Source organism: Platalea leucorodia (assembly GCF_965183815.1).
Source record: "Platalea leucorodia genome assembly, chromosome: 17".
Lineage (NCBI taxonomy): Eukaryota > Metazoa > Chordata > Aves > Pelecaniformes > Threskiornithidae > Platalea > Platalea leucorodia.
Window position 1 is genome coordinate 3,922,285 of NC_138839.1, and position 19,725 is coordinate 3,942,009.

At 57.5% G+C, this 19,725-nt stretch overlaps 1 protein-coding gene across 1 annotated transcript in view; it reads right to left on the bottom strand.

Annotated features, from left to right (window-relative positions):
* The window catches only part of AGRN (agrin), a gene marked incomplete at its 5' end in the record, with an annotated part of 124,487 nt that overhangs the window by 25,524 nt on the left and 79,238 nt on the right, over window positions 1-19,725 (bottom strand). Inside the window, 11 exons of the mRNA XM_082328862.1 lie at window positions 519-683; window positions 2,401-2,514; window positions 2,875-2,980; window positions 3,154-3,299; window positions 4,900-5,100; window positions 6,294-6,488; window positions 8,231-8,452; window positions 14,421-14,627; window positions 14,775-14,999; window positions 17,149-17,373; window positions 18,517-18,732. Of these exons, the coding sequence (XP_082184988.1) occupies window positions 519-683; window positions 2,401-2,514; window positions 2,875-2,980; window positions 3,154-3,299; window positions 4,900-5,100; window positions 6,294-6,488; window positions 8,231-8,452; window positions 14,421-14,627; window positions 14,775-14,999; window positions 17,149-17,373; window positions 18,517-18,732 (2,022 nt within the window). The remainder of the gene's footprint in view (window positions 1-518; window positions 684-2,400; window positions 2,515-2,874; window positions 2,981-3,153; window positions 3,300-4,899; window positions 5,101-6,293; window positions 6,489-8,230; window positions 8,453-14,420; window positions 14,628-14,774; window positions 15,000-17,148; window positions 17,374-18,516; window positions 18,733-19,725) is intronic.

The following is a 19,725-nucleotide window of genomic DNA, read 5'->3' on the forward strand; positions in this document are numbered from 1 at the left end:
TCCCCAGCAATCCAAGAGAAGAGTGAGGAGAAGGTCCAGGGGAAGACCATAACGCTGACTGCTACCCTGTACTTACTGACCCCGCACCAGCTGCGGGAACCTGCCTCCACCCGCTACCCTCTGACCACGGTGCTATGGCTCGTGATCCCACATCCACCCCACCGGCACGTGCAGGGACACCAGGGCTCATTCACGCTGGGCTCAAGCAGCCCTGCAGAGCATCTGGTCAGGGAGCAAGCCCATGGAAGGAGACACCATCTCCTAGCCAAGCTGCACTACGGGGCAGCAAGAGCACCTGTGCAATGCTTTGGGCCACCCTCTCTTGCACAGAGCAAGGCATGAAGCTCCGCAAAAACAGCCGCTGGAGGTGACTTACACCAGGACCAACATTAGGGCCCATTGTTTTAAATAGCACGATACCCTGCCGTGCCTTGAGCCCTGCAGAGCGGGCCAGGGCGCCGCGCCAGCGGAGAGTTGCACGGGCCGAGGGGCACCGGCCCGGCCCTGCCCGCACTCACGCGTGCAGCCGCTCTTGCTGTCGGTGACGATGCCACGGAAGTTCCAGAAGCCGGGCTCGCAGCGGTCGCACTTCAGGCCCCCCACGCCTGGCTTGCAGGAGCACTGCCCGGTTGCGGGGTCGCAGGATCCCCCGTAGGAGCCATAGGGGTTGCACTGGCAGGTGCCTGCGAGCCAGAGAGAGGGAGCGTGAGGCTGAGTCCTGGCCATGGAGGCGGGGGGACGCTGGGGACTGCATCAAGGCGGAGGGACCGACTGCTGAGCCACCGAGCTGCTCGGCCAGGGCAGGAACGTGGTCTCACGCTGGGCAGGAGGAGGTTTCACCAGGTGCTCTCAACACTTCTCCTGTGCCCCAGCTACAAGGGGGAACTAAACCTTCAGGGATTAACCCGCTGGCTTTGCTGTCACCACAACTCCTCTCTCATTAACATCAAAGGGGGAGGAAGCTATTAGAAGGTTATTATTAATTCATTAATTAGGAACTTGATGGAGGGAAATGATCCAAAGATAGACAGAGAGACGCTCCCTTTATCCACAGGGAGCAGTAGAAAGGGGACGTGGGGCAGAGCTGGAGAGAAAGGGAGACCTCAGGTGCAGCAGGTAGGGTGCATGCACACATCCCCAGGCTGCCAGAGGCAGAAAAATGACATGTCCAGAACGGCAGCCATGGATAAATCTGCCCTAGGGGCTTCAAGCTGCTGGTTAAGTTGTGATTCCCTCCTGATGTATGCTTGCTTGCTGCCGACACAGGGACACAGGTGGGACAGAAACTGGTGGGATACTGAATCCCAGTCCGTTGGGAAGCTGTGTCCATGGATTGCAGGGCAGGGGACAGGACTTCCATCAGAGCCACAGAGAACAGCACTACCAGCCACCAGTGGCAGGGCAATGCTGAAAGCAAAATGCTTGCGTCCTCCCTAGCACCACCCCGACTAGCTCCTCCCGGCTCTGCTGGCCCTCTTGGCCAGCACACACCGCACCGCCACGCGCCTGCTCTGCCAGCACCCACCTGCAGCCCGCCCCGTGCACCCCCTGCCAGGAGGTCTCTGGACATTCTCTGAATGCTGCTGCTTTTTAAATTATACAGCACATTAAACAGCACTACATCCTCATCAAGCAGGCATTAGCCAGGCCCAAGCACAGCGTGAATCGTGTCTCCACGGGGTAATGTGTTTCCCTAACAGGCGGTCACACAGCCTCAGCTGTTAAGAGTTTGCTAATGCTTTTCAAAATGCACCTTCTGCTAAAGTGCTGACTCCGATAATTATTTAATAAATATTAATGAAACATTTGCCAGCTCAGCTTCCTGCACAGGGCAGTCACCCACTAGTCACTGATCCTGGGGTGGCCTGCAGAAGGTCCCTAGGTGAACCTGAAAGCTCTGTTCCACCTCAGCCTGCCGTGCAAGGATACAAGCAATATTTTTGTCACTCAGGCCGGTGTAAAGCCCTAAGCCTCTAGCAATGGGTTGAAGGCACAAGAGGGCACGGTCTGGCCCTAGGGGCACCTTCTGGGGCGTCGAGCACAGACTTGGCACCAGACAAGTGCTGAGCCACCGTCCTGGCTTCCTGCATTCCAGAGGGACTTAGACCTGGAAGCTGACTCAGGGCTTCTGAAAGGAGAAGAGCATCACTAGTAGATACAGAAGGCGAAGCATGCGTGCACATCTCCGTGTGTGCACGCTGTGAGCCTGGAGCTGGGATAAACGGAGGCTTTTTGAGCCTGGGAGATCCCGAGCTAGCTAAGGAATGGAGAAGGTTTACCTTTCTTTTTTTCCCCTGGGATGGGACCCCACGTCCCCCCCTCCACCTGATCTCTCCTGCCTTCCCGCCGTCCCTGAAGGTCCTTCATGCCCCCCCAGGTGGGAACACAATATTCACTCACTCGGGCATCCAGCTGCACCCACTCCGAGCGCCAAAGTCATGTTGTCTGGGCAGCATCCATAGATGGTCTGGCTGCAGTGCACAACCAGGAGAGGCGGTGGGGTTGTGGCAAGGGCTGCGGAGGAAGGCGGAGAGGTACAGGTTATCTTTGGCACGCAGGCTGCCGCAGGGCAGTATTGCCAACGTATGGATCGAGCAGCTAGCAGCATTCCTGCAAAACCACGGGGTCCTTGCAGAGATGCTGGGAACGGGTGATAAGGTGAGGTCCTACCCTTGGCCAGGGAAAGCACAGGGTGTGAAATAGGAATGATGCAGCGGGGATCAGCAAACCAAGGCAGACACTGCTGTGTCCTTAGCGAGCGCTTCCTTGCTTAGCCCCAGGGAAAGGGCATGTGTTACTGCGGGGCACCAGGCTGGGGACCAGTGCACACAGCTTGTGTCAGCCTGGGGGGCTGGCTGCCTTCAGGGGACTCACCACGGCAGGCTCCTTGGCTAGTGACATAGAGATCCTGGCGTTTTTCACACCGTGTCTTCTTCAGCTCACACTCGTTGGTGTAGGTCACACCATCAGAGCCACACACCTGCCAGGACAGGGAGGGAAGCCACTCAGGGCAGTCCCTGGCACAGGAAGGCAGGTTCCCTATCCATGGGATGCCCTCTCCTGCCCAGGAAGCATGCGGGAAGGCCACCAGGGAGAAGAGAGGAGTGGAGCGAGGACTGCAGCAGGCAGCCCAGAAGGGCTCAGCACGCTTACCGGGTTGCGTGGCACTGCCAGGCAGGTGAAGTCACACACACAGCGGTCATCCTCTGCATCCTCGTCCCACCAGCCCCCATACTGCCGGCACCGGTCCTGTTCACACTCACTACCGTCGCCGGAGCCCGAGCCCCCTGAGCCGCACTCTGGAGCGAAGGAGGACCGTGGTGAGAAAGGGCTCACACCCAGCAGGGCAGAGTCAGGGGAAAGCAGAGGGGATGCGGCCAAAGCCCTCTCCCTGGCATGAGGCTGTGCCCCAAGAAAGCAGCCCACAGCTGCACAGGCCCATCCAAATCACAGCAGAGTTAACCTCTTCAGCACAGGCAACCCCAGAATCCTGGGCCCACATATATTAGGATGCTTACGCCTCAGAGAAGATCCCTCTCCCTTGGAGAAAGCAGATTCTCCCACCGCTGTCACAAGATTGTGCTAAGCCTACATAATGAAAACGGCACAGGGATGCTTTAGCAGGTGGCCTGAGGTCTTCCTCTCTACAGCATCACCACAGGAGCAAAAGCAAAGATGCTGTGGCTACCAGCGCCCTGCAGGCTACCTGGAGATCAGAGCGCTAATAGCCACGCACAGGAGGAAGGGCTGCCACTTGACTTAGCGACAGCTTAACTCCATGCTTTGATCTGACTCCTTCCCCTTCTCCTGCCCTCCCAAACACAGAGCGCAGCAGGGAGATTGCTGCTGCCAATATAAACATGGAAACCAGAGCAGAGGAAGGGACGGGGTTTGGGTTTAGTCTGAAGTTCAGTTAGGCAGCTATTCGTAACAGAACACAAACTCTGTCCCTAGCCTGGCTGCCTCTGCATAAGATGCTCAGAGCTCCAGCAGCAAGAGAGAGACGTTGATGATTTCAAAGGCTTCCTAAAGGGAAAAGGGGGGGAAGGAAAACCTGGCCCTTTTTATTGAGTGATCAAAGGCTGGGATTTGGCATTACACAGAGAATTATTTAAGATCTTTTCCCAGAGGGACATCAACCTGAAATTCCCCAAGGATGGCTGTGATCAAACACCGTGTTATGTCTTCCCCTCTCCCCAAGCTCTGCCATATCACTGAAGTCTTTTCCAGCTAGACTACACGTGCAATGAGCCAGAGAATCTCAGCTCGCCAGGTCAGCACATCAGAGCGGCAAGGTTTACGTGCCTCCCGCATTTGGATTCAGCCAGCATTAACCCACAGCTTTCCCCCTACAGTGGGAAAACTCAGCAGGTTTTTAGTTCTTAGCCTGGCCAAGCAAGGTACAGGCAACACCGCGACCTTCCAGGTGCTCAGTACCGAGTCAATAGTGGCCACAGGCCAGGCGCTCAAGCAGCCCCCGGGGCAGAGGGGAGCAAAGCGGAGCCAGGCTCCCAGGCACGGCTCCGTTTCTCCCGGCCGAGGCCTGCTGAAGTGTGAAATTAAAGCAGCGATAAACTCCTTGCCCAGCTGATGAGGTGGCGTCACCTCTCATTACCGCTGGACACAGAAAGACAAAGGGGGAAGGGAGGCAGCAGGGGTGCTGGGTGACAGCGGCCGGCCAGGAGGGAAGGAGAGGGCTGCTGGCACGGGACCTGCTGTGCTGGGGACGCTGGGGGTGTCGCAGGGCACTGTGCCCGAGCTCCACGCAGCGGGGCTCACGTGGCGGCCGGGCACAGCAGAGCAGCGAGGGGAAGAGCCTGCTGTGTGCCACCTCAGTCCTTCCTCACCCTTCTCCCCGCCTTTCGCACCTGCACGGCCGGAGGAAGGGCGGCAACCTACCGTCCTCACACGGCCCCATCCGGGCAACCTCAATGCTCTTCTTCTGCTGGCAGGAGGCCACCTGCAGCTCGCACTGGTTGTCGTAGGTGAGGCCATCGCTCCCGCACACCTGAGCGAAGGGCTGCCTCTCGCAGCGCGGGCACACGCACTGCCCGCCCACGCACTTGCTGCCGAAGGAGCACACCGTGCTGCCGCAGGACTCTGTGGGGCGACAGGGAGGAACCACACTGAGATGTCGTAGGGACCTTTGCAGCCAACCGCCCGCTGTCACAGAGCTGGGGACCACTAATGCCATGCCCTCAGAGGCAAGGAGAGAAGCCCTCCTTCCCCAGAGTGGTTTGTTATTGCTTATTTAAACCATGCAAAGACTCTGCAATGGGCAGGTGACAGCCCTGAGCATTTTTAATTCCCACCAGCACCCACAAGTGTTGCGTCCAACAGCTTTTTCTAGGACACCAGTAAGAAATCCCGTTTACTCTGATGGTGATTTCAGCCTCCTCCTGCTCGCAGTGCCCACGGAGCACTGAGGGTCATCTGGCACACTCGGTCGCTCTTCTCTCCCAAATTTAGAGGGGATCCCCATGCACAGTGCAGCCTTGGAACACAGACCCAGCTGGACAGGTTTTATGAGGCTCAAAGCATTGCTTTTACTGTAGTAGTATTTGTCCTAATGAAGAACCTAGGCAGGGCTTTTAATTCATTAAGAAATTGCCACAGACAGTTCCCCGCGCTGGGGAGTGGGGAGGAAACACAGGAGCAAAGAGGAATTAACCCCAGGGGATGGAGGGAAGGGAAAGCTACTGAGATGAACCGTGTGATAAATAGGCCCTCAATGCTTTCAGTTCTGGTGGTAGCTATAAACATGTTTTTAGCCCAATTTCTTTGCTTGGCTCAGACAAGTCACAAAGAGGGCAGATACCACCTATGATGCACAGCTGGGGCTAAAAAGGAGAAGCTGCTTGAGAGACTCAAGATGCCCAATTCTTGAGAAGCTGAAAGGGAAGAGCACGCCAGACAAGGTGAAAAGCCTCAGGCAGGGTCTACGAGTGACCAGGCAGAAACTGCAGCCCAGGGCCAGGCTGCTGGGTGTCCCTGGGCAAGCCCTCCTACTCTGGAGCCGATATCCTCCCGGGAAGTCCCGAAAACAACTAATAAAGGCAGCAGGAGGCGTGCTAGGGAGACTCTCCACACATCCCTACCCTGGGGTTTCTCAGGTGCCTCCCAGGGCTGGCAAACCCATGGGCTGCGAGTGCTACGACTGACTGGTGAGCCTTGGATGGCCACGGCCGGGCAGCTCAGCGGGGCCCGGGCAGCCAGCGGGGCTGAGCATCCGCTCTCTGAAATGCCACCGGCAGGAGTGAGACGAGGGAAGAAGGGGACCTTGCCAGACTCACTGCAGTCTCCTTGGGCAGCCACCAAAATGTTCGTCTGCTGCGTGCACGCCCGGACGTGGAGCTCGCACTCGCTGCCGTACGTGTTGCCATCTGTGCCGCACACAGGCTGAGAGGAGGGAACGCACTCCGTGGGGCACACGCACCTTCCCGTCTCCGCCTCACAGATGGCCCCAAACTGGCACTTGCCGCAACGGTCTGCGCAGACGAAGAACAAAACCGGTAGGTTAAAACAACAGGTCAGGCAGGCATCGCTGTCTAATGAAGTGCCAGAGCAGAAATAAAACCTCATTGCAACCTCCTCCCCCAGGTCGAGCCCCTGCAGATGCCCGGAGCAGGAGCCCCAGGGCGCAGTGCAAGGGAAGGAGCGGAGGCGAGGGCTGCAGGAGGAGGGAGAGTCAGGCTCGGAGGCAGAAAGGCAATAACTACTCGTAAAAGCCATCAGGAGCAGGAGCAACCATGATGAAATGTCACCAGAGCTGTACGCCGTTACAGCTAAACAGGAGGCGGGAGAGAGCACGGGGCTGAGTGCAATTACGAGGAGCGATAAATCAGTCCCAGCCTTGGGAGGAGGAACGCAGCATCCCAGGCAGCGAGCGGCCAGTCTCCCAGGGGAGAGAGGCGGCAGGATTCACACGTGGCAAGTCAGCAGGGTGGCCGGGAAGGGGGATGCTGTTTTCCCCGAGTTTATCAGGGTGCCAGCAGTGCTGGACACCCGTATAACACAGCACCAATTCAGAGCACCCTGCTACCTCCCGCAGCGGGATCCTCAGCCTGCCTGCTGCAAACACACGCACAGCACACGCAGGCTCGGTCAGAGAAGACGTTTATCTTTGTAATAACTCACTCGCAAAGGAGCTATCACTCATTGCAGGAAAGACCGGACTCCAGCCAGCACATCCCCTCTCTCCTGACTCCTGGGTATTTAGTGATTCACGGCTTCATTTTTTCCTTTAGACAAACACCCCTCTTCCTTCCCCACCATTCAATTCACAAAGAATTTGGCCCAAAGATGGTTTTTCTTATTTTTCTTTCACACAGCAGCTGCTGCCTTTGCATGGGGGAGGGAAGATGCAACAACCCCTGCTTGGTTCGTGCAGGCTGTTGGCCGGGAGGTTTCCACCTACAAAGCACAAAGCTTGCAGCCACGCCTGGGCTCTGCAGGTCGGGAGAGGGGCTGCTCAAGGCAGTCTGCGTGCGGACAAGGGCACCTCTTTCCTACAGGGCACTCAAGTGCGTGCGCCTGACACCTGAAGTATTTGCACCCTTCACTGTTTCTCCTGTAACTGCGTGGAGCTGGTACCAGTGTTCCCACTGGGCCCTCCGCTATGCTGCAGCGGGGAGCTCCGCGGGTTGGAGGGGGCCTTCCTTTCCTGGAGGAAGGGTCTTCCTTTTCTCTGCTGTCTCAAAGCCCTTACAGATCAGGAGCATGTTCCCCAAGCAGGACTGCACAGTGCAGCTCAGCAGGGAAATGACTGTAAGGGATTAAGCCCAGTTTTGCCAGGGGCACTGCTATGCCACACCGAGCCATACCAGCCCTGGGTGGAAAGCCAGGCACCAGCTCCTGATACCCAGCTTGAAGGTTAAGGGCAGAAAGACTGTATTTTGACAAAATCACAATGAGCCTAGCCCTGCCTGACCATCCCGGCAGATTTTGTCCCAGGAGAGCCCAGCCAGCTCAGGCTGTGCCTGTCTGCAAACACTTTCTGACTGGCAAAGGTGTGCTGGCACAAAGAGAGAGCTTGCAGATGGAACTGCTGTGTATGGGTCCGAGTTGCATATGCTACATGGCGGCAACCAAAGCGCAAAGACACCCCAACAGCCCTACTGCCCCGCGACTGGGGCCATGCTTGTGCTTAAGATGCCGCCTGCTCCCAGCAAGCAAACCCAGTTGCGGCCAGCGGGACGAGGAGGAGGAACCCCCAGAAACTGGCTCTTACCGCAGGGCCCCTTGTGCTTCACTTTGATCTCCCTCTTGAGGACACAGGCCATGGAGTCGAGCTCGCAGGGGTTGCCATAGGTGCGGTTGTCGCTGCCGCACACGGGGTCGTAGCGGCCCTGGCACACCTGCTGGCACTCGCACACGGCCTCCTGGTTCTTCACCACGCACGTGGCCCCGAAGGTGCACTCCACGCTCAGGCACGGGCTGGGTGTGCCCAGGTCTGCAGAGGGGACAGGAGAGAAAGGCACCGGTCTGAGTCCACTGCTTCCCCAGCTCCCCCGGGGCACTGTGCACAGCAATGCATGCCAGCATCCCCAGCCTCAGGCCCATGCCTGCCTCCCCCAAGCCGTGGCAAATGCACAGAGCTCCAGGCCTTGGCACCAGCCCAGCCCCTGCACCCTCCATGCCACCCCAACATGCCCGGCTCAGCATCTTCCCCATGCTTGGCAGAGGTTAGGGATGGGAAGCAGGCACAAGATCTTCTCCCTACACACCATGAACAGGACTCCCGCCTCGTCTCCTCCATCCCAGCTACATTCTGCCCCGAGGGGCCAGCCAGAAGTGGGATCAGCCCCGTGGGTTTCTGCACCAAACCCTGATGTCTGGGTCTCCCCAGCAGCTCCCAGCCAGCATCAAGAACGAGCATCATGGTCTGAGGGAGGGCAACACAGACCCCGTCGCCAGGAGGGGAGCCGGCACTTCTTTTCCCGGGCAGCAGTGGTGCCATGAGCCTGCCTGTGAAGTCGGACCTGAATGACGAGCTCTGCGGCAGAGGGCAGGGCAGGGGGCAGCAGAAAGCCCTCCTCAGTGCGGGTCTTGGTTTCTCCAGGACACTCACTAAATCATCACGCAGTACCTGGCGCTGGCTGCCGAACCCTCAGTAGCCAAAAAGCTCACCCAGGGATAGTTCCCTTCACTGAGGCCTCACATCCTCAGAATCACACTGTCCCCTGAACAGCTCATCCTAACACCCGCTGTGGCCATACCCAGCAAGATCTGGCTGGAGAGGACCCCTGCATTTGGCTTCGCCACACAGCCTGTCTCTCTGCAGCAGCTCAGCTCCCTTCCCTTCCTCTTGCCAGCTGGTGTTGGAAAGGCCAGGGAGCTGCCGTGCAGCAGGATGAAGAGACCTGGTGTCCTTGCTTTGGCCCAGTCCTCGGGCATCTGGCTCTCGGAGCAGAGCCCTGAGGCTCCCTGGGGACGGGTAATGCCCCGCAGCATGGGTTGCAGGCTGAGAGTGCCTTCTGCTCACTCACTGGAGCTGCTTAATCAAAGCCAGCCGAGCAGGTAGCACCTTCCCCGCAAGACACCCGGCAGCCATGAGGTGAGCAGCCAACCCTGATGGTGACAGCAAAGAGAAAAGGCTGTGTCCGACTCCCTGGTACAGCTCTGCAACTGCGCACAGGGAAAGCCCTGCGGTTCCACCCGGTCCCCAGCCCGCTTGCTGAAGGCAGGCATGGCCCTCCAGGAATGCCCTCCGCCATCCACGAGCCAAGACAGGCAGCTAAAAGGCAGGACTGGCCGTGCTGCTGGGGAGAGACCCAGCACTGCCCAGCGACCCCTTCTTGCGACTCAAGAGAAAAGCCCTGAGGACGTGGAGCAAGGAAAGGACACAGATTTAATCTGTGCTGAACACTGACAAGGACACATGACAAAATGGATGTGGGGAACAGACAATGCGGCCAAGGCGAGATGGATGCAACAGGCAGACACAGCGCAGCCCCACCAACACCAAACAGCGAGGCAGGCACGGAGCCGGAGTGCGGTGGGAAAGACAAAGCCCTCCGGAGCCTGCTGGCATGGCACGGAGGTGGACAGGGGCAACAGGTCCGTTCTCCTCCCCTGCTAGGACGAAGGTGGTGTATCTGCAGAGCAAAAGCAAGGCTTGAGCCCTCAGGAGTCTGGCTAAATGCTGTCGACCAGTGAGAAAATGGCCCATAGCATAGGCACAGGCAAGTCTGAATTTTGGATTTGGCTCCTTGGGAAGCCCCTGCCAAGTCAAAACTTAGAGCCAACCGTCTGCAAAGGAAGAGGGAAGAGGGGGACAGTTCAGGCACATGGCCGCTACTTTGACCCAGCCTTTTCAACTGTGTCCTCAACTTCCCTGCAGTGAAGGTTTATGAGCAGTTCCCAAGGACCAGGACCCGCTCCCGGCTGTGCTTAGCCCTGTGATGCTGCTCACATCTCCTGCTTGTGTTTCACTTTTTTAAAACATCTGTACCTCAATCATGTCCCCCAAACACAGAGACGCACGCTTGCATGGAGAAAGTGCCTCTGTTGGACACGATTAGGCTATAAGGGTGCAACGAGCTAGGCATGAAGCAAATACATTCGTTCATTTGAAATCAAATTCACACCCTTGTCTTGGGGAGCAAGCGAGCAGTGAGTGAGAGTGGAGGGAGGTGCCAGGCCTGATGGAGAACATTGCCTTGACATTTCTCGCCCTTCTTAAGCAAGCAAACCTGCAGAGATGCAGCACATGAGGTTCCTTCACAGCCTGAACGTCAGCCTGTGAAATTTCCCACACAGCCCTGGGCACCTGCAGATGTCAATGGGAGTTTTGGCACCAATTTTGATGTGGGTGGATATAATGAGGACCTACTGAGCAAGGATCTTAGGCTGCGCTATAATCAAGACCTGCTTTGATTCCTGGCCCTTCTCCATCTTGTAGGCAGGGAAACCGAGGCACAGAGCAGAAATGCTCGTTCTGCACCCTGATTCAAGGGCATGATCCCTCACCTGCTGCCAAGCTGTGCAGAAACCTAACCAAGCCCTGGGGACACTGGGCTCTCCTGCAAGCCTTGCCTGTGGGTGGCTCTGGGGATGAGGCTCTGCTTCGTAACCCATCACACCCCATCGATCTGTGCCCGTGACACCCAGCGGGCTCCAGCACCAGCTCCACAGGGACATAGGGGAGTGTTCTCAGAGAAGAACCACATTTGAGCACAGACAGCTCCTCAGTGCTTCCAAAAGGCACACAGTGCTTCGCTGGACACCGGGGAGGGGAGCTGCAATCCCTGCAGAGCCCCTGCCCGCTGGATTTGTACAGACAAGCGTGACACACACTACGGAGAGCAAAGGGACAAGCATTACAGTCCCAGGCAGGCAGAAGTCTCTGGGAAAGAGGAGGTGGGGAAGAAAGGGGGGTTAGTTGGGGGCAAAAGGAGAGGTAAGATCAATCAGGAGCAGTCCAGACTGATGTACCAGCCGAAGAGGGGCTTGCTAAGGATTGGGGGGCTCACAGCACCCACCTCTGCTCCCACTCTCATTTGCCTCGAAGGGTCAAGCCACGGCAAGCATCGGACAAGACCCCACTGCTCTGCAAGGCATTTCCATTCCAGCAGGAAGTGTTTGGGGCGAGGGATGGGAGCAAAACCAGGGCAATCTCTCCATCCCAGGGGCTCTCAAGCAAAACTAGAGAGGAGGGGAGCAGTGAGAAGAGGCCAGGACTGTCACTGGCTACGGAGAAGGAGAGAAAGCCGACCTCCTAGCAGAGATGTCCGGGTAGGGAGCAGAAGGGTGCTGCGAGGACACAATTCCTTCCTCCAAACAGGCAACACTGTAAAACACAAGACACAGACGAAAAAGGAAAGAGAGAGAGAGAGCGGGGGGGGAAGAGCAGAGAGAGGCAGGGAGGAAAAGACAGATGCAACTACAGACACCTTCCCTCCACCTCCTGTCCACATCGGTCTCATCCCATCCCTTCTTTCTCAACTGCCCCATCACGGTGTAAAAGTAGAGGATTCAAAACAAGGCCTGGACTGTTTTGCTTGGCTTTGCCTCCTTTGCCTTGCTGCTGCAAAAGACAGCAGCAGAGCTTAGAGTTCATTAGACAGGTATGTGTGAGAGATTAAAACACTGCGACCATGCTAACGGCCGGTCTCTTTTCCTCCCCTTCCCCAGCTCCGTGCATCTCCTGTATCCTCACAGCACCGAGGCGTGGATGAACTCGTCACGCTCCCCGCCCTGGGTGCTGGATGCAGGCAGAGCCTGTAGCTCCCTCAGTCCCCGGTCTCGCCCGCTGCCGAGCGTCCCACAAGTCCCGTCCCAGCCCGTGCTGGGGGACTGCACCCTGCACCCCAAGGAAGCCTCGGCCAGGGAGCCAGCCAGGAGAGAAGTGAGTCCCACCAGCAGTGCTGATGCTGAGAAGACCTGTCTTGACACAGGCTGGCAAGCAACATCACCACCCCATCCCCGTTTCTAAATCCGTTTCCCATCTCGCATTGGGTCTGAACTGGTGACACACGGGAGGATGTGCTTTCTTCCCAAAGGGCAGCACTGCGCTCGGAGAGAAGATGCTTTCCTAAGCTGACGGGGAGGCCGAAGGTTTGCCCACACCTCATGGTGGCTTGCTACAGGGCAGCCTGGAGCTGTCATGTGGACTCTGAAATCCCAGGCTTTGGCAGACAGAGCCCCAGCTTTGATTTACTTCCCCCTAGATAACAGGCTTTGTTTGCTCCTACCCCACAAGGATGTGGCTCCTGAAAGCAGATGTGTGCATCTGCTGTCCTCACCTGGAGGAAGAGAAGTTGGGGGCAAAGCTAAAATAAAAGAAAGTAAGATGGAAAGAGGAATGGCAGGTGCATAGGGACCGTATCCTACTGTCCACTGGCCCCATTCCACTGAACATGGTGGAAATGATGCACGTCTGACAGCAGGGTAAGTAGCAGCACGAGTTACTATCACCCTAGAAATTCGGGAAGCCTTAGCAAGGGCCTGACTCTAAAGGAGGCACAGGGAGAGCCCAAGGCATCAGCGCCCAGCCACCCAGCTGCAAACAACCACCTCCTGGCCCCACTGACCCAGAGCTGCCTCGGGAGCCCAACGGAGCCCGGCCACGGGCACCTCGCTTCGCCCCCCCCCTGCCCTGCGCCGAGGCAGCCTGCCTCGCCAGGAGCAGCCTGTGCCTTCCCACGCCAGCCCCAGAGGCGGTCGCACCTCCAGCAAAGCTTCACGGCAGCACAACAGGGCAGGAAAATGAACGCCAGCCTTGCCGGCGCGCACGGCATCTTGTCAAGGCTCGCTGGTTGCCATCCAGCACCAGCTCCCCGTGGCCCGGCAGACGGAGGGCTGAAAGGTGCCTCTGTTGCCTTCCCTACAGGGAGAACTTGGGGAACTGACTCCTAATCAGTCAGGCACCAGAAACACAGTGAAACAGATGATTAAAAATAACAGTTGTGATCATATTGAGTGTGATTGTAAGAGCCTGACAAACAGTTTTCAAGCAGCTGGGCCTGGCAGCATTAAAAACCTACTGCAGGAGCACAAAGCCAACAAAACAGATCCACAACATGGGGCCTAATTTCCAAGTACTTCAGAAGGTTTGATACAGCTGATACCTTACAAAACATGAGCTTAAAATAACAGGACACAGTTCTAGATCTAGTAAAAACCAATTTGAGCTGAAATAAACAGTCCTTCCACTCATACAAATCAGTCCAGTGACCATGCTTAACCTCCTTCATTTTCTGTGCTATAATTTTAAAATTGGACATCCCCAACATCCTAGGGACCCAAAGCCCCATCCTATCACATACGCCTGAAAAAGCATCCATTGGAACGGTCAAGAGCTTTTCCCACAGACGAGGCAAAAACACGGTGAGACCTCCAGAGAGCGGGCGTGCTGGGCAGAGTTCCTTACGGAGAGTACCTGGAGCTGAAAGAAGCAGGCGGGCATGGAGGGGGAGGCATGGAAGGAGCTTGGGGACTGGCACTACCCTGGGAGGAGAAATGAATGGCGTGGGCTGCACGGGAACTGCGTGGTGGCGAATGTGCACCTGGCCATGGCGATGAATGAAGAAACCAGCTGGGCATCACAGACACTTCGGTACTGTTTAAACACAAATGATTCTTCCCCGTGTTACACATCAGACAAGAGACAAGACCAAGGAGGAACACATGCACGCACACGCACAAGGACTGCTGACTGCTGGAAGGAAAAAGAACAGGGAGGAACGGATATTCAGGGCTTGTCGGCCGCAAGACTGAAGAGAGCCTGTGGCTTGCGCAGACGGTGGGCACCCAGTCACAACTTACCTGCAGCTTTCCAGCATCAACACGAGCACCGTTGCCTGCACGGAAGGGACTGACGCAGGCTGGGCTTAAAGTGGCTGCTGGGGCTGGGAAGTGAGAGGTGTGGGGGTACCAGTGTTCCTGCGGGCGACCAGCCCGGTGGCACCAGTGCTTACCACAGGGTCCGCTGTGCTTTACTGGGATGGCAGCCTTCTGGTGGCACTCGGCCTTCTGGCGCTCGCAGTCATTGCTGTAGGTCCGGCTGTCCCGGGCACAGACAGGCCGGTAGGCGCCATCGCAGGTGATGCGGTCGCAGGAGCAGCGAGCGGTGCCACGGCGGTTCAGGCAGACAGCGTTGAACTTGCACTCGTCCTTGCATTTGTCTGGGAGGAGAGAGGACAGCACCGCTCACACCCACCCCGGGGACAGGGGAAGGGGGTACACTCTCAGTGCCAAGAGCACAGCACGGAGCAGCGGGGGAGGTCAGGAACCCGAATGCTCCTGCTCCCCAGAAGCAGAGAGGTACTTACCCTGATGCTGGCACTGCCCTGAACGCACCTTCTGGATCTCCAGTCCCCGGATGGCCCCCGAGCGCCCCATCACGCACTCGTTGTCATAAGTCACCCCGTCGTCGCCGCACACAAGCTCCCTCTTTGGGGGACAGTTCTCAGGGCGGGAGAGCAGATCCACCCTTCGGGTGCGGGGGTTCACCCGGCAGACACGATTCATGTCGTTGAGGACGCCTTTACAAGGGTCTGTGCACAGAGCCAGAGCAGACAGTTAGGCACACTCGCGCCCTGCCCAGAGAGGTGCTCCCTGGCCTGCCCTCCTCCCTCCCAGCTGGCCCCAAGAGCCTCCGTACGTTCCCCGGTAGCACTCAACATGTGCTCATCTCTTCCTTGGGACGGGACATCTGTAGGGCTCTGCACACATAAGGACTCATTTTTTACTGAGCTGCACACACTGAGGACACGTGCCCTTTCCAAACTGACCGCTGGATGGGACAAGCTCTGCCTTTTTTCCCCTCCTGAGCTGCCTTCACTCCCCTCTGTCTAGAGGACAGGGCTCTCTCCCCCGACCCAGACGAACCTCCCAAGTCCAAGGGGCATTTGCTGGGCATCGCAAGATGCTTGGTACTCCCATCCTGCTCCTCCAGCTCTCCCTCCCTGTCTTTCCAAAGCGCTGGAAGAGCCCCAAAGGCAGCCAGGGCTACACGCTGCCTTGCCCCACTGCTCTAATCTAGGCTTAATCCGGATCACCCTCTCTGATGAGCCGAGCTCACATTAGCATACCAAAGACATGGGCAAAACAGGTGCCGACTCTTCACTAATCCCTACTCTAGCCCTGGGTTTTTCTCCTCCTTGTCAAGCACGGTACCGGGAGAGTGCTGATTCATTTTCTGCAATTGCAGAAACACGATCGAATGTTTCCACCCTTTAATCCCAACTAGTCTGAAATCCCTGCATTGACCACAGTCCCAGGCTGACAAGGGGAGGAAAAAAAATACAGTACCCCGTTTCCCCAGCCTCTCGCCAGCAGGACCTCCCTTTCGGCTGCCCGCACAGCCCTTGGAGAAGGCTGGCCTAGGACAGGGTCACAGCTGAAGTCTTTTGCTTTGTCCATTTTAGCACATGCAGTAATCGTGGAAGCGAAGCAGATGAAGGAGCTCCCGCAGGACCTACCCAATCCATCTCCCACTCCCCCTCCAGCAAGAGCTGCCTGTGCTCGCTGCTGCCCTGCGGTCACACCAGCAGCCAGCCAGGGATGCGTTACCTCCTTGGAGGCCTCTACAAACCCCAACAAAATCACAAGAACGTCTTGCCTGGATTGAAGGAGCTGTGGGTAAATAAGGCTGCTGTAGTGGGGCAGCGATGCAGTACAGTTGAGGAGATGGGGACCGCATCAGAGGGGTTGGGGACGAGGCAGATGCACAGACATACCTCAGGGACTGCACCATGAGGATATCGGAGATGTGCTCTGCCTGCACTGCTCATCCCCACTCTCTCCCCTGCCTTGCAATACATCCTCAAGCCTTAAAGCGCACCCAAAAGAGCCCAAATGCCTTCAAGTATTTTTAGGTTCTATAGCCTGGCTGCTAACCCAGACCGCCTCAGTTTCTGCTGATGCCCAGCTAACATCAGGAAGACCTGAAAGGAACGGTGAGGCTCAAAGCCTCCTCTCTGCCCTAGAAACCAGGAGCACCCAGCGTGACATCACCTCTTTCGCACATCCCACTGGCACCCATCTCGCCCTACTTGGGACTGAGCAGTGAAAGCGTAATTAAAGCACTTCCAGGTTTGCAGCCTGCCCAAACACACTCCCACACTCCTTCCCCCAGGGACAAACACTGGTCTGGCACGTGTCCTGGCTGATCTCATGGTTTTCCTAATGAATACAGTTACTTTTAATTACAAGTATCCACAGCCACCGTTAGCCAAAGAGGAAGCCATCCTCGGAGTGGCAGGATTGTGTTTGCGCTCTGGGATCCGTGCCTGTTGGGCTCCTTTAATTAGAGGGAGCTGCTTGCCCGCGAGCCCTGGGACACCGGCTAGCAGCAGGCTCCTTGCCAAAAGCAGCAGCTGGGGGACTGCAGCCAGGGGAAACAGCAGGAGGGAAAGGAGGTGGCACAGATGTTGCCACTGTTCTCTAGGTCAGTGGGTCCCGAGCAGAAACGCCCACAGCCAGACGCCATGGGGGAAGCGCTGGCTTGGTCTGAGTTTCAGAAGCCATCATCCGCAGACCAACCCTCTTCTGCCCAGTCCACATTTTTGAGCTGATGACAGCAGGCATGCAGGCAGGTTTTTCTCCCCAACCCTTGCCGCTTCCCGCTGGTCTGCCCTCGATACTCCTGATGCAAGAGGAAAGGTTTTTAAAGCAATACCCCCAGGGGGGCAGGGGACTCACCACAGGTGCCATCAAACTTCTTGAAAACATTCTCCTGCTTGTCGCAGGCGTGCTTGTTGAGGTCGCACTCGCTGCGGTAGTCTCTGCCGTCACTGCCGCACACCATGCTCTCGGGCACACCGCTGCAGGACGATGGGCAGACGCACTTGGCCGACTGGCCGTCAGTGGAGCGGACGCACGTGCTGCCAAAGCTGCAGGTCACCTCTGCGCAGGGGTCCTTGGAGCCTGCGGGAGAGAGGAGGGGGCATGGCACAGGCGTGAGCACAGCGGCCCGTGCTCCCGTGCCGCCCACTCGCTCCTCTCATGGGACAAATAAGCCCCGACACACGACGATATCTACCTAGACAGCCCCAGTCCTTCCGAGTGCCCAGAAACGTACACGATGGCAATGGATGCCCTTCCCTCAGCTTCGGCGGATGCCGGAGCCAGTGCCATGTACCTGGTGCCACATCAGTGAGCTCATCCCCCCCGATGCCGGCAGAGGCAGGCGGGATCGTGAGGCTGTAGGATCAGCCCCGAACCCATGGCACGCGAGGAAGGGAGCTCGCTCCTCACCTGGCACTTCAGGCAGAGCCCCTCCTTTCTAAACCTCTCAGCCTCACTGCTGAGAGCTCCCTTCCCCGCACATGCTCTCTGAGATCCTCTTGCTTCAGCAAACGAGCAAAACGAGGGTCCTTAAGGCACCTCCACAAACCATAATTAGAGGAAGAGCTCAAGGAGCAATTTCCTCACTGATGGGGAAGGGCCAAAATTTATTTGCCAGCTTTTCTTTGCTTTTTTCCTTTATTTGTCACTTTTTTATGATTATTATTTTAAATAAGTCACTCGGCACTCTCTCCCCTCTGACAAGAGCCCCAGCAGGAGTGCCGGGTACAGATTTATTGCAAGCCAGAGCACTGCATGAGAGAAAGGTCAAGTTAATTTACTCTGAGATGAGGAGACTGGGGTCTCATTTACACAGCTCCTTGCTCACAGCTGGTGAATGCCAGGCTGGGGAAGGGCTTTCATCAGCCCACCCAGCCTGTGCATACGCCTGGTCCCTCCAACTCCAGCTTCTAGCTATGGCAGATGTGACCCGCTCTGGGAGGCGGCGTGGGGCAGCAGGCAGAGCTGCCTGAGACAGAAGGCTGTTCCCCACCGCCTGCCACACACCTCTTGAACGTCCTTTGGCCATCGGTTTGCCTGCTTATTAAACTGCCCATCACCAAGGCAGAGCTGGTGATTCTCTCACTGTGTCCCTTCCCATTAGGCCCGTCCCCGTCCCCCAGGACATCACCAGCACCACAGTGACAACATGAGCTCAGGCCAAGTCTCCCTGGCCTCACACGCTCACCTCCTGCAAGCAGGAGAGCCTGCCCTTGCACTCACCACACGGTCCCTTGCTGATGACTTTGATCCGCCTCTGCTGGTTGCACTGGGCCTTCTCCAGCTCACACTCATTGCTGTAGGTGGAGTAATCAGAGCCGCAGACAGGAGCCACCACGACAGGGCAAGCTGTCTTCTTGCAGACGCAGGAGGCCTGGGAGGGGTCGGTGGAGCTCCTCTCACACACCGCCCCGAACCCGCACAGCATCCCTCGACATGCTGTGGGCACAGACACGGAGAGATCAGCGAGCCGCGGCGGCTCCTCTGCAAACAGGAGGGATGCAGACCAGTGCCCGTGCCTCTCCCATCTCCCCTGGCAGAGCTGCTCACACCACCCAGGCTCGGGGAGGGGCTGCAGCCCTCCGGGGGACCAGAACTGCAAGGGCAGGGCCAGCGAGAGGAGGATGCTCAAGGCACAGCGAGGTCCTTCCCTGGCTTAGGGCGAGGATGCCATCATCCCAGCATGCCACCTCTCACTGCCTGCCAGGAGCCAGGCAGTTAAATTGGGTCCTTTTCCAGGGATGCCTAGGGTGCATTTGAGGTGTAGGGGGGCCGAGCCGACCTCGCCAGAGCCACCCAGCCCAAAGCCACACGCCTGAGAACAAGGGTCTGCCCAGCGCAGCCAGGGAACGGTGCAAGGCAGCCAGGCTAGGGCTGCTGTGCCCCAAAACCCCATCTCCTGCCTGCGCCCGGAGCACAGGCATTAAGCAAAGGCACAGGTAAACTCAGTGTCTGCTCCATCGCGACGGTACCATGCGGAGCAGACAGCACAGAGGCCACAGGGAAGGGCAGCACAGACAGCAGGGTTGGGAAAGCCTGTGACCCAGAGAAACCTTCCTCTGAAGGGAAGCTGTCCTGGAAGGCAGCACCCGCTTTGCCCTCAGACACCCCACTACCATCCACGTTGGCTCTACCGCAGTCTCTCCTGAGTGACTGAGCCCTGCTGCCCTTTGAGAGCAGCCGGGTAAGGCAGGATACGTGCTAGACACCTTCATCCCATGCAAGGACAGGGAGGGAAGAGGCTGGGGTACAGCATGGTCCAAAAGGAGCTAACAGACCCACGGTCAGCCCTCTTGCCTCCTCTGTGCCCCTTCTCACTCCAGGCTGCCCGTTCTGCTTATTGCCAGCGGGAATTGGGAGAAAGAAAGGTCTGCCACCAGCTCTGCACCGCAGCAGGGAGGTCAAGACCCAGCTCGGGAGCAGGGAGGTGCC